This window comes from Oncorhynchus mykiss, chromosome 11 (genome assembly GCF_013265735.2).
Source record: "Oncorhynchus mykiss isolate Arlee chromosome 11, USDA_OmykA_1.1, whole genome shotgun sequence".
Taxonomy (NCBI): domain Eukaryota; kingdom Metazoa; phylum Chordata; class Actinopteri; order Salmoniformes; family Salmonidae; genus Oncorhynchus; species Oncorhynchus mykiss.
This window is the reverse complement of record NC_048575.1, coordinates 28,378,657-28,392,912: the sequence shown is the minus strand read 5'-3', so window position 1 is coordinate 28,392,912 and position 14,256 is coordinate 28,378,657. Positions and strand designations below refer to the sequence as shown.

The window sequence follows — 14,256 nt, the reverse complement described above, 5'->3', positions numbered from 1 at the left end:
TTTAAAGTATTTTTATTTAAGTACTTTACACCACTGCTGATAATTAGGACATCCCAGAAAAAGAAGGGTGTATTCTTGGCAGGTAGGTTGCCTAGTGGTTAGACCACTTGGTAGCTTAGTGGTTGCAAAGCTGACAAGTTAAAAATATGTTGTTCTGCTCCTGAACAAGGCAATTAACCCACTGTTCCTAGGCTGTCATTGTAAATAATAATTTGTTCTTAACTGACTTGCCTCGTTAAATGAAGGTTAAATAAATAAATAAAAACCTCAAATTAAAATAGAGTCGTTTTTTGTGTGATGTCATATGAATTAGTATTTGCACACCACCTGGACAAATCCCATTGAAATTTGATTATATATCCTATCCTAGTGGATTAGAGTTAGGCCCCTCTGAAGTTTGGCCTGCCTTAAAGCACATGCAACAGTTGTGATAAGCATTCCTACATCGTGATATCTGTTCAATGTGACCACTTGTCTGAGTGTGGTAGCAGCCTACAGTCTAATAGGACACGAATAGATTGCATGTGAAAAAAATAATCCAGTATAGTCAGTGACAGTGTCCAGATTAGTAATGTAAATTAATTAAAGGTGGCGTGTTCTACAAACTGATCCTGACAAAAACCATTGGTTGTAGTTCGTTGATAATTTTTGCCGCGTTCATGTGCTATTCGGAACTAGGAAACTAGGAAAATTCCGACTTGCTAAATGTAGTTCTACATACAAGTGTTGCGTTCAATGAATCAGAAAGTCTGAAATATCCGAGGTTAGTAATTCCGACTAGCATGGGAACTCCGCAGTAGGCTTAATGCCACGTTCAAGTGCTAGTCGGAACTAGGAAACTCGAAAATGTCCCACTCGCTAACTGGCATTCAACGAATCTGCAAATTGGACATTCCAGAGTTTCCTAGTTCCGACTAGTACATTAACTCCGCATAACTGCAGAGGTGACGTCACCGGGTTATTCAGACCACAGATAATCCGTTACATTGACCAGATACTCTAGCGGCCGCTCTTACAACGAAAATAAATGTATCCAAAAATGGAATGCAGTCTGGAGGAGACAAGATCAGGTGGGACCATTTTAGCCAATGAGCGTGTAGATACGTGAACAACAGGCACAACAGTTTCCAGTCAAAATTGGTTATATTGTAAGAATTACAAACACTTGCTTTTTGGTTTTATTTAGGCGTAAGGTTAGCAGTGTGGTTAGGGGTAGGTTTAAAATCACATTTTAAGAAGATACATTTAGAAATAGGCGGGGTTTATAACTGTGGCTGAGGTAATAGTGATGACCACGCATAACTCCGATATAAAGTGTTTTTTTCTCAAAGTTTCCTGGATGTCACGTGTCCTACTTATATTAGTACACTGGTAATAACCGAATCCTTATGAAACTTATATTCGATCAAAGAAAATACACATAGCAAATAAGCCATTTATTTTTTTGTTAACCAAATTGACGTCCACGCAAAAACACATCGCTTGGTGAGCGAAAAAAAAACGCCATCTGCTGGTTAAGACAGATTTGTGTCTAGTTATACCTCTCGCTTCGCTTCTTCCTCTCTGTTCAGACCCGCTTACACAGGGATCCCTCTCGACTCGAAGAGCAAGTCAGAGTACAGTACTTTACAGCCGGGTCGTCAACATGACTTCCATCTTTTGAATGGATGTCTTTAAAAAAAAAATATGTCTGATGAATAGTCGACTTGCTACCTTTTACGAGGAGGGAAGAGATTGACCAAACTAAACCAACATTCACTGGGTGCGGCATCGCTTTGCCTCCCACAGGGGTGATCGATCGGGCGCTTCTTCTGTGGTAGCAGTTAGCTAGCAGCCGAAGGAGCTTGTCTGGTGTGACTCCATTCATTCACAGCGGCGGCGAAGATGGTGGACCCGGCGGAATGCACCATCAAAGTGATGTGCCGTTTCAGACCATTGAACAAGTCAGAGGTGGAGAGAGGGGATAAATACATACCCAAGTTTACAGGGGAGGATCAAGTGTCTATCTCGGTGAGTTGGCGTTCAAACACGGCAAACATTGGCCTACGAAAACAGTCCCCGGCCTTTGTAACGTTAGCTAGCTAAGCACTAACTAGCTAGCTAACGTTAGCTTGCAATGGCACTTTGTTTACCCCTTCTCATAATACCTAGCCATATTGATGTATCACATTCAAATAGCTACAATTTCGCATGAATCTCGAATCGATTAACAACACATGACGCCCGCAACACCCTTGAGCGCCAGCTAACGTTAACTCCGCTAGCTAGCTACTGTTTGTCTTGCTGTCTAATTGGAACTAGCAGCTAAAGTAAGTTATGTCCGCGGCCTAAAAATTCATTGACTGGAATTTAAAGAAGTGTAACTAGCTTAGGAGGGGATGGCCGAACAACTGATTTGGCTATCAATCCTGTATCTCAACTCTCAGCCCTATTTTCGAAGTTGGTTACCTACTTATGATCGCACAAATGTGTATGTAACTATCCGTCCCTTGTGCGGTATTGAAATAGTAGCTAGTTACTAACGTTAGCTACCTAGGGATAGCCACGTCGCAGATGCCATCGCCTTTTTTTTTTTTTTTTAACCTTTATTTAACTAGGCAAGTCAGTTAACAACAAATTCTTATTTTCAATGACTGCCTGTTCAGGGGCAGAACGACAGATTTGTACCTTGTTAGCTCGGGGGTTTGAACTTGCAACCTTCCGGTTACTAGTCCAACGCTCTAACCACTAAGCTACCCTGCCTCATTGACAGCTGTCATTTTTTGGGCGTATTGAATGGTTTAACTAACTAGGCCCGACAATTTACTACAAATGTAATTTCCCCGTAACTGACTTCAGATACGGTAGCATAGAGCCGGTGCTTTGTTCTGGAATAACAATTTGGGGTGCAATACTAGGATAGAAAACTTGGAGTCAGGTGATCTCACCTGCTCAGCACACTACCCCACCCCTTCCATGGCCTTGTAAAAAGGAAAATGACAACGACCATAACTGCTGGGACAAACTTTATGGACTTCTAAGTTACAAGAACTTACCACAATAAAAGCCCAAACACTTCCCTCAATTCTGTAGCCTAATGATGTTTGTTTCATAAATGATAAACCGTTTTTTAACATTTCCCAAAGAGATGTGGGTGAATGGAGGTTGAAAACTGGAGAAAGAAGTCCCAACAACAGTGTCAACTGTACTGTAGAAGCCAAGGGTGTGGCATCTGGTCATAGTGACTGAATACACATTTGTTATGTCATGTGGTTAGGAACAAAACTTTTGGCCCCAAGCATAACATATGATCCACAGCAGCTTAACTTTCTTCATCTTTGAAAGATAAATTGTCAGGCTTATTTATACTAAACTAAGAAATAATATTTTCCTTGTCTTTCCTATCTCTCTGGAAGCGGAAACCATGTGTCTTAATGACACCCTATTCCCTATATAGTGCACTACTTTTGACTGGGGCCATACCCAATATAGAGCATGGGGTGCTGGGCGCAATGTGTCCCACAACATTCCTCCCTATGAGAGAGACAGAGAGAGACTTATGTTGTCATTGGCACATTCTATTTTACAGTGTAACTGGGAACAGTTGAATGGATGGATGAGGGGTGTGGTGTTTTTATGGGGGAGGGATGTCATGTCATTTGAGTAGGCAGTGACTACTGGAAACATTTCTTTGTCCAGATTTCTTTTAATAGAAGCTCACTATGCTTAGTCTACTTCCTAGTACATCCACCCAGACCTCAGGGTATGAGGCCCAAATGGCACACTATTCCCTACTTTTGACTGGGGCTCTGGTCAAAAGTAGGGTTGGACCCACTAGTTGCATTAGCAAGGGTGGACATCCCTGGGAAGGATACATCTTTTGTTGGTGTTGACCAGTCTTTGCGTTCATTTGAATAACATTGGCCTCTTTAACCTTTGGTGAGATGTCCAGCTACTGCCACAGGGTAACCTATAATCCCATTGGCAACCCTAGTGTTACCCATGGCAAGACTACCCAAATACTGTACATCAGTCATGGCCCATAGATTGACCCTGATGTGCTGGAAGATTGGGGTGTGTGGCTTGCCTAAAACCTGACATCCCAGCTGTTTCTATCAGTCAGCATCATGCTCATTCTAGTTCAACAACCCTACTCTTCTCTGCTAGGAGCGATGGATTGTGCTTTTCAGAGAAGCAGGCACACAGAGACAAATTGGCCAGTTTATAGTCCAGTAATGGAGGACAGCAGGGAGACTGTGGTATAGTATTAGATCCACAATCTAAGAGGTTGGCTGGCTGCAGGCACTGGCAGGAATCAAAACTGTGGAATAAGCTGTGTCACAAATGGCACCGTATTCCCTACATAGTGCACTACTTATGACCAGAGCCCTGGGGATAGGGTGCCATTTTTGTCGCAGTATTGTACTACTTATGACCAGAGCAAGAGGGATAGGGTGCCATTTGGGACACTGACATATAAAAGCCTGTGTCAGTCTGATGATGAAGTCATTTCCTTTATGGCTTGTTCCATCTAATTTCAGCAAGCCATGACACTCACCATCTCAGATTGTTCTAAAATCATTTTTGTAGTTAGAAATGGATAAGATTAGCATTCCTGCAACATTATTTTGTTGAGTTAGCTTGATTTCTCAGAGATCAAATTGTAACGGATTCCATCCAAATTGCCCATGTATAGGATTAAAATAATATTACCTAACAGTTGATTTGTACCATACTTTTTTTTTCTAACAATGAGTAAGACATGAGGAATCCAAATAAATGGTAAAAGCCATGTCCCATCCTACATCGTGTTAGTTCCATGTTCTGACCACTAGACGGTGCTGTTCCTGCTATTAGGTGAAGTTTTTTTTAAAGAATCCCGCACCTGCAATGTTATTAAAGGGATAGATCACCCAAATTACAAAATTACATTTGTTTCCTTAACCTCTAAGCAGTTTATGGACAAAGTAGGACAGGAACCCATGATTTGGTTTTGTTTACCCGGCACTGTCTTACAAATCCAATGTGTGGTATCGATATTAGCATTTCCGTGCTTCATATCCACATCCTCTAAGTAATATCATTGAGTTACACAATACATATTTACATACTTTGGATAATTTGGACATTAAGTGTCAAAATGCTAATATGGATACCATTGACTTGCATTGGATTTGTGCCACAAATGCTAAAAAGTTAACATTTAAAATGGTGGACAACAAAATCAAAGCATGGATTGCTGACATAAGGAAACCAAAATGTCATTTGGGTGAACTATCCTTTTAACATGGGGGGGATCATACTTAAGTAAATTATCATACTTAAGTAAAGATAACTTAATAGAAAATGACCCCAAAAATTGTCAGACTCCAGTCACCCAAGTCACAGACTGTTCTCCCTGTTACCCCACAGCAAGCAGTACCAGAGCGCCAAGTCCAGGACCAAAAGGCTCCTTAATAGCTTCTACCCCCAAGCCATAAAACAGACTATTAAGCAATTAATCAATTGGCCACCCAGACTATTTACTTTGACCCCCCCACTGTATCTCTGCCTGAAGCTCAGTATAATTGATATGCTTTTTGTTCTACTTCTTTAGAAGTACTTCTTCCTCTTTAGAATGGCTCTGTTTGGTGCCAGCCCAGGAGAATCAAGTAAAATCAAGTCAGTGTCCCAAATGGCATTCTATTCCTTATGTAGTGCACTATGGGCCAAAAGTAGCACACTACATACAGAATAGGGTGCCATTTGGGACACCACCAAGGCTTCCTAATAGAATGGTGCAACCCATCACTACTACCATATAAGCCTAGTCCTTGGCTGGCATTTTGGTGGTGCTCACAGGCACATAGTCAGAGTGATCATTCAGAATGAGGACACCCCACGTCAGTGTCAAGGCAGCAGAACCATAGATAAAGACTATTTTGGCAGTGCTCAGTTATGCACAGTCCATAGCAGCACAACACAAAGGCTGCGTCCCGATTCTCCACCCTTCTCCTGAAGTGTGGCCTTGCACACGTTCCGTCATGGATTTAAAAGCATTGGATTGGTTCAAGCATTGGCTGGAGAGAGTTTCCACCATTGTTATTCCATGTGAGAAAGTGTACAAGTGCACGCTTGGGGAAAAGGGGGAGAATCAGAATGCAAACAAAGATTCGGATCGAGGTTGTCAGACTATTGCTAGGGTTGTAGATAGAGGAACTGTAGTGGATAATTTAGTCCTACTCAGACTAGTCGTAACATGGTAAATGTAAATCCGGGTCACTCAAATTAGGATGATGTGTTACATTTGGTATGGTTACATCTAACAGAAGGTTACTTAAGGCAAAAACAAAAGTACGGCTGCTGGCTCGGGGTGGACATATAATGTGAACGTCTAGCAACCCAAAGGTTGCTTGTACGAATCTCATCACGAACAACTTTAGCCTTTTAGCTACTTTGCGACTACTTAGCATTTTGGCTAACCCCTTAACCAAACTCTTAACCTTAACACCTAGAGCTAGCTAATGTTAGCCACCTAGCCAATGTAGGCAACAACAAATTGGAATTTGTAACAAATAGTTTGCAAATTCGTGACACTGTACGTTTTAGAAAATGTGTAACATATTGTACAAATTTCCATTTGTTTTATATGAGATGGAGTGTGTCGGATTTATACAGAATAATACGAAGTCCTCGGAGACCACGTTGCTGCTCTAACACCATCACTCACACAGAGCGATACAGTATGAATGTCAGCAGCACACAACTTTTCATCAAAAATAACCTTACAGGTTGTTTACAATTATGCTGGCAGATAGCCTATGAACATAATGTTACCCACAAGGAACGTTTGGGTTTTAATTCCCAAACTGTTTTAGCTACTGCACTAGTTTGAGTATTCCATTTTATTTTCCCATACTCTTCAATGACTTTCATTTGGCCAAGGAAAGTAGACATTTTCTCTTTCAATGCACAGTTTTTTAAAGTAGCCTAACTCAATTAAAACATTTGTTCTCAGGGAATGCTGTGTCATCCTAAAGAACTCCCTCTGATCTACGCTGTAATGATTGATATTGGCTGCTGCTGTCAAATGAAGAGCCTGAAGTGCCCTGCTGATCAGTTGCCAGTCAGTAAAGCAGAGACACAGAGGGAGGATGCTGATGTTTCTTAGCTGTCTCTGGCCCTTAGTCACACTGAGAAGGGGAAAGGCCATCATCATACATCATCATACATCCCAAATGGCACCTTATTCCCTATATAGTGCACTACTTTAGACCAGGTCCCATCCATTGCACTGTATAAGGAATAGGCTGCCATTTGGGACTCAAGCCTTGGTCTAGTGTGCAGTGGATCTCTTTACAAAGGAGTCCATTAGTGGACACAAACCTAATTTTGAAAAGGCTGTGTTTGGACTGAGTTGGTCTGGTGGTGAATACCGTATACTGTGGTGTTTCTCATTGACCTGCTGGGATGGCTAATGTAATCTCTTGTGCCTGTTTTGAATACCTGTCTACCGGTATTTCAATTGTTGGTTGATTTGTTCATTACAGGCCATTGGTCATTGGTCAGGTACTAAAATGGAGGTCAAGTGTCCAAAATATATATATATATATATATTTTGGACACTTGACCTCCATTTTAGTACCTGACCAATGACCATTGTCATTGTACAAATTTATATATATATACAATATACACACCTTGTATAACAGGTTAGGCTATATCAGTCGACCTATGCTACCACAGAAAATAGGCCTCAAGTAAATGTCAACATTAGAACAAGTTTCTGTTTGGATATTTTCCCTCGTCACTTTTCTTGCCATTCTTGTACAAATATACTCTAGGTATCCTTTGTTGCTGATTCACTTTTACCTATTGTCCTACAGGGTAAACCGTTCATGTTTGACCGAGTGTTCGGGTCCAATACGACACAGGAGCAGATGTACAAAGCCTCTGCTCAAAAGATAGTTAAAGGTAAGGAAGGATGGATACAGCGTGCCCAGGTAGCTAGCTCTGGTGCTGTGCTAGCAGTGTGAACCTTTTGGCAGTTTTAAAGGGATGCTTTTAATACGTTCTCCATGTATTTTCCCTCTGTACACAGATGTGCTTGATGGCTACAATGGGACTATATTTGCCTTTGGGCAGACATCGTCTGGAAAAACGCACACCATGGAGGTGAGTGAAAGGCCTATACAATACATGCGTAATGCGTTTGGTCAAATGCTCTCAACCAGCGTTGGGGTCAATTCCATTTCAATTCAGTCACATCAGGAAGACAACCAATTTCAATTCCACATTTTTTTTCTCATAGAAGGGCCTTAAGTAATATTGGAATTGGAATTGAAGTGTACTTCCTGATATGACGGCATTGAAACGGAATTGACTCCAACCCTGCTTTCAACTGTTCTATGATTGACGGGAACCTGTCTGTGTCCTGTAAAGGGTAGCCTCCATGACCCGGATGGTATGGGGATCATCCCCAGAATAGTCCAGGACATCTTCAACTACATCTACTCCATGGATGAGAACCTAGAGTTCCACATCAAGGTCTGGAGCACTTCAACCACACAGCTGGCCTCAAGTGCTTCTATTGCGACATTTTTAATAAACCTATGACCGAGTACATTCTGCCCGTCCGTCCCTCACTGGGCGCCGATTAGCTAGTTATTCCATATCGGCTACATAATACTAATAAAAAAAGACTGCACAGCAGGATTGTTTCTAATCAGAGGTTTCTCTGTTGCAGGTTTCATATTTTGAGATTTACCTGGACAGGATCAAGGACCTACTGGATGGTATGTACTATGTGTTGTGGCACAGCAGGCATCCTCATTTGGCCATTCTGGAGATATCCAGTGCCTTCAGAAAGTATTCATACCCCTTTGACTTATTCCATATTTTGTTGTCTTGCAGCCTGAATTCTAAATGGATTTAAATGGATTTGAAATATAGAAATGTATTCACACCCATAAGTCAATACGTGTTTATCAGCTTTGCACACCTGGATTTGTGGATTTTCGCCCATTCTTCTTTGCAGATTTCCTTAAGCTCTGTTACGTTATATGGGAAGCGGTGGTGAACAGAAATCTTCAAGTGTTTCCACAGATTTTCAATGGGATTCAAGTCTGGGCTTTGGCTGGGCAGTTCAAGGGCTTTCACATTTTTGTTCTGAAGCCGTTTCAGCGTTGCTTTGGTTGTATGCTTGGGATCATTGTCCTGTTGGAACTTAAATATTCACCCCCAGTCTAAGGTCGTTTGCACTCCGAAGCAGGTTCCCATTAGGTGTTTGCCTGTATTTGGGATCGTTCATTGTTTGCTTTATCCTTACCATTCTTCCCGTCCCTGCCGCTGAAAAGCATCCCCATAGCATGATGCTGACATTGCTATGCTTCACGGTAGGAATTGTGTTCGATTGGTGATGAGCTGTGCCTGGATTTCTCATTTGAGGCCGAAAAGTAGTTTTTCTCTCATTAGACCACATAATCCTTTGCTTTATGCTCTCTCACATGCCTTTTTGCAAACTCCAGGCATGCTGTCTTGCCTTTTTCTCAGGAGTGGCTTCCGTCTGGCCACTCTCCCATAAAGCCCAGATTGGTGAAGTGCTGTAGAGACTGTTGTCCTTCTGGCAGGTTCTCCTGGATTAGCCAAGGAACTCTGTAGTTCTGACAGTTTGGTCGGATGGCCAGCTCTAGGCATAGTATGGGTAGTTACATCTTTTTTTTCAATTGACCAATGATGGTCACTATCAAACGTTCAACACTGTAGAACTTGTTTGATACCTTTTCCCAGATATACGCCTCCTAAATGATATCTCGGAGATCTTCAGACGGTTCCTTTAACGTCATGGTATAGTTTCTGCTCTGACATGAACTGTCAACTGTGATACCTTATCTAGATGGTTGTCTCTTTCTAAATCATGTCCAAAGAATTTAATTGGCCACAGGTGGACTCCAATCAAATTGTAGTGAAATCTCAAGGATGACCAAAGGAAATCGGATGCACTCGAGTCTGCCGATCTCGAGGTAATTGACCGTTATTTAACATAAACACGTTTAGTATCTCCGGGGCTCTACGCAATCAAGCTGCATGCTAGCCGGTGATGCGCACCTTTGGAACCTCGACATAAAAAAAATATTTAAAAAAAGTAAATCAATTGTGTATATTCAATCACAATAAACCCATTATTTATTTTAGTCAGGTCTAAAGAAACATTATGATATGAAGAAAATGTATTTCAGAAGAAGATATGTTATCTAGCTATGCTCCATGCCATTGGCTGTAGGCTTGTTCATTTAGCTGACCAGATGTGCCATTATTTAGTATTATATGATTTTATAGTGAGAAGAATTGAACTTAGCTGATATTTTTTCCATTCCGGAGCCAGTGCGCTATGTTGAATGTAAAACACTAGATTTAGAGATATTTGGCAACTTTAGTTGTGAATGATAAACCATAGAATGTCTTAGAAATCAAAACATATATGGGCTGCATGATGTGACTATAGGCGATCTCATTTTTAAACATTTGTTTTTATTTAATATTTAAAACATACAATGTACTCGCAGTGAAGCCTCTAAACAACTACATCACATTAATCATCTAACAGACTCGCATCCAAAGCGACACACAGGAGCAACCAGGGTCAACGCCCTGCTCAAGGGCACGTTGACAGATCCTCCCACAAGGTTAAAAACAGGGACCCGGACCAGCCATCTATCAGCCACCAGCCCAAGCTCCCAACCGCCAGGCCACCAGCCCTCCAAGGCCCCCCCCCTAGCCCCTGTCCCCAATGCACCAACAACTAACAAAATGAACAAAAATGAGAGAGACACAGGAAAACAGAAAACAACAATGCAAAAGACATCAAGGACAACAAAAACCATAACACCAAGGCCAACTGAGTATGTTTGAGTGCGCATGTATGGCAATATTTACATGTGTGTGTATGTTCACATGTGTGCATTTGAATGAGAGTGTGTGTGTATATGCATGTGTACGAACACCTGCACGGCATCAGCCTCAGACATACCGGCATTAAATGTAACGTCACTGCCCCTCAGTGTCATTTTAAATGGACTCTTTATGTTTTATTTGTATTTTTTTTAAACTTTAATCTTTGACTGTCATTCTATCCCCCGCCCAGCAACTCCACTCCAACTTGTCTCCAATTCCACATCCCAACCCTCAGCTTCCCTCAGCCCATCCCACCTGTCTCTGCTGGCCACCCTCTTTGGATTTCTTCACCATATTTAAACTATGCTGTGATGTTTAACATACAATTTCAATCTTTCAAATTTAAAAAATCAACAGATTGCGAGTTGAATATATATATATATATATATATATATATATATATATATATATATATATATATATATATATATATATATACTTTTAATAAGAGGATTAGTAATTGACTGACCCAGTCTCTCCAGATCTCCCAACAGTACTATTTATTTATTTACCCCCTTTTCTACCCAATTTCGTGGTATCCAATTGGTAGTAAGTCTTGTCTCATCGCTGCAACTCCCGTACGGACTTGGGAGAGGCGAAGTTCGAGAGCTGTGTCACCCCCGAAACCCAACCAAGCCGCACTGCTTCTTGATACAATAGCCAGCCGCACCAATGTGCCGGAGGAAACACCATACACCTGGCGACTGTGTCAGCGTGCACTGTTAACCCACTGTTCCCCGGGCGCGGAAGACATGTCGATTAAGGCAGCTCCCTCACCTCTCTGATACAGAGTGGTTGGATTAATGCGGAAGACACATTTCTGTTGAATATATTCAGATGGACAACTGACTAGGTATCCCCCCTTTTCTGCTGGAAAACCGTTATTTCACTCCACACACAAACCACTGTTTGAGGAGCATGCTCTCGCTGCGCGACCAGTGATATTGCGCCCAAACTCTGTATACCCATTATCTACTCCCCCAGAGCCAGATGAACTCGTGGGGACCATTTGTATGTCCCTGTGTCCAATATGAAGGAAGTTAGAGGTTGTTTTGCGAGTCGATGCTAACTAGCATTAGTACAATAGTGGGAGTTTATGCTAGCAGATACCCATAGACTTCGTCATTGCACTAGCTAGCAATTGCGCTAGTTAGCAACTTTCTTCAAACTGCACGCAGAAACATACAAATGGTATCCATGAGTTCATCAGACTCTGCAGAAGTAGATTTTTATGACATTTTTTATTTAACCTTTATTTAACTAGTCAAGTCGGTTAAGAACAAATTCATATTTTACAATGACTGCCTACCCCGGCCAAACCCTCCCCTAACACGGACGACACTGGGCCAATGGGACTCCTGATCATGGCCGGTTGTGATACAGCCCGGGATCGAACAAGGGTCTGTAGTGATGCCTCTAGCACTGAGATGCAGTGACTTAGACCGCTGCGCCATTAGGGAGCAGGTAGATAAAGGGCCTCCGATGCCAAGTATCCCATTAAATGCAGGCGCTTGCCTGGTGATGATTGCTTGTTACAACGTTAATCAACAACCTGCAATAATAAAATCTTCTTTTTTTTTCTCCCCTCTCTGCAGTAACAAAGAACAACCTGTCTGTACATGAGGATAAGAACAGGGTGCCCTATGTCAAGGTGAGGCACAGGTCAAGTGAACCAAACCATCTATAATGGTACCATAGATTCATGAAGGTTTGGTCAGGGGGATGAATCGATGAGACAGTTCAGTAGATGACGAGAATGATGGATTGCCTATAGATCAATTGGAAGAATGGTTGTGGGTCACATGGCACCCAATTCCCTTGGTAGTGCACTACTTTTGATATATGGGTGCTGGTCAGAAGTAGTGCGCTATAGGGAATAGGGTGCTATTTCGGTTGCGTTGTTTGGAGAAAGTTAAAGGACTTACAATACCGATTTAACTTCCGGATTGTCCACGACTTTAATGCCAATGTTAACAAAAAATGTATCCATAATCGCCTCTTTGTCTATGAACGTCTACCATGTCAAATTAAATAGTTGTTCCTTGGTTCTCTGTGTGTCCCTAGGGGTGTACCGAGCGCTTTGTGTGCAGCCCCGATGAGGTCATGGATACTATTGACGAGGGCAAATCCAACCGGCACGTTGCCGTCACAAGTGAGTCAGTCCAACACAGTCCCTGCTGCTTCTCATGGGTTCGTCATCCTCCTCAATGGATCTCCTGATCAACCAAGACAATCTCACACAGCAGTGTCAGGCTACGTCCTAAATGGCACCCTATTCCCTTGATTGTGACTACTTTTGACCAGGGCCCATAAGGAGATAGGGTACCATTTGGGATGTAAAATATAGGGTGCCATTTGGGATGCAATTTCACATCCATTACATAATTAGGGCCGGGAGTTTTTCTGACCAGGAACCAGGAAAAACTGTAGACCCTAGTTATAAATAGATATTGCTGTTGGCATTAGATTTGTGTGTTAACGTGTGTGTGTGTGTGTGTGTGTGTGTGTGTTCCAGACATGAACGAGCACAGCTCCAGAAGTCATAGTATCTTCCAGATCAATGTGAAGCAGGAAAACACTGCTACAGAGCAGAAACTCAGCGGCAAGCTCTACCTTGTCGATTTGGCCGGGAGCGAAAAAGTACGTCTCCATCTTATTTTTCTCTCTGTGCCTTCCTTCCTCTGTGCCTGTGTTCCGATCATTCACCCTTTTTCAGAAGTGTGTTTTTGCATAGATTTTTACAATGGCTGTAACTCACTTCAGTCTGTGGTTACGTCAGTCCTATGCTTTTAAATGCACGACGGTGAGATTGCATGGTCACACTTGTGGAAAATCAGGACGTAGCAAAAGCCAACGATTGTCAACTATGTTCGGCCTCGGGCATTTTTTCTTTTTTTTCTTGAGTGGATGGTTAGGGTTCCGGAACACACACACAAATAATTTGTGGATTACAAATTGACAACAAGAAGCCCAAACAGATAGAATACTTGACTGAAACATAATCCTTTCAAACCTTGCTTACATTTCATGTACAGTCTGAAACATAATCCTTTCAAACCTTGCTTACATTTCATATACAGTCTATCTCTCTATTATGCGTGGGAATACTTTGGAACAGATTTCCAATCACTCGGCTGATTTGCAGGCGTTTATACAGTCCTATGTCCAACAATAAACATTAAATACATCTTTTTTTTTCAACTTGTGGGGCTAAATAAAATCGCCCCGCGGGCTTCCAGCCATAAACTTTTCTTTCTCTCGGTCTACTTTTCCTCTGTTTCCTCCCTTTTCTTATCTCCAATCTTAGTGTTCAAGTTCATCACATTCACTTTTGCGCAACGCCTG

General features: G+C 41.9%; 1 protein-coding gene across 1 annotated transcript in view; it reads left to right on the top strand.

Moving 5' to 3' along the window:
* The first annotated feature begins 1,521 nt into the window (after window positions 1-1,521).
* Window positions 1,522-14,256, top strand: part of LOC110535558 (kinesin-1 heavy chain) — a 28,599-nt gene continuing 15,864 nt past the window's right edge. Inside the window, exons 1-8 of the mRNA XM_021620626.2 lie at window positions 1,522-2,010; window positions 7,845-7,932; window positions 8,060-8,133; window positions 8,401-8,505; window positions 8,705-8,753; window positions 12,507-12,562; window positions 12,976-13,063; window positions 13,427-13,551. Of these exons, the coding sequence (XP_021476301.1) occupies window positions 1,885-2,010; window positions 7,845-7,932; window positions 8,060-8,133; window positions 8,401-8,505; window positions 8,705-8,753; window positions 12,507-12,562; window positions 12,976-13,063; window positions 13,427-13,551 (711 nt within the window). The 5' untranslated portion in view covers window positions 1,522-1,884. The remainder of the gene's footprint in view (window positions 2,011-7,844; window positions 7,933-8,059; window positions 8,134-8,400; window positions 8,506-8,704; window positions 8,754-12,506; window positions 12,563-12,975; window positions 13,064-13,426; window positions 13,552-14,256) is intronic.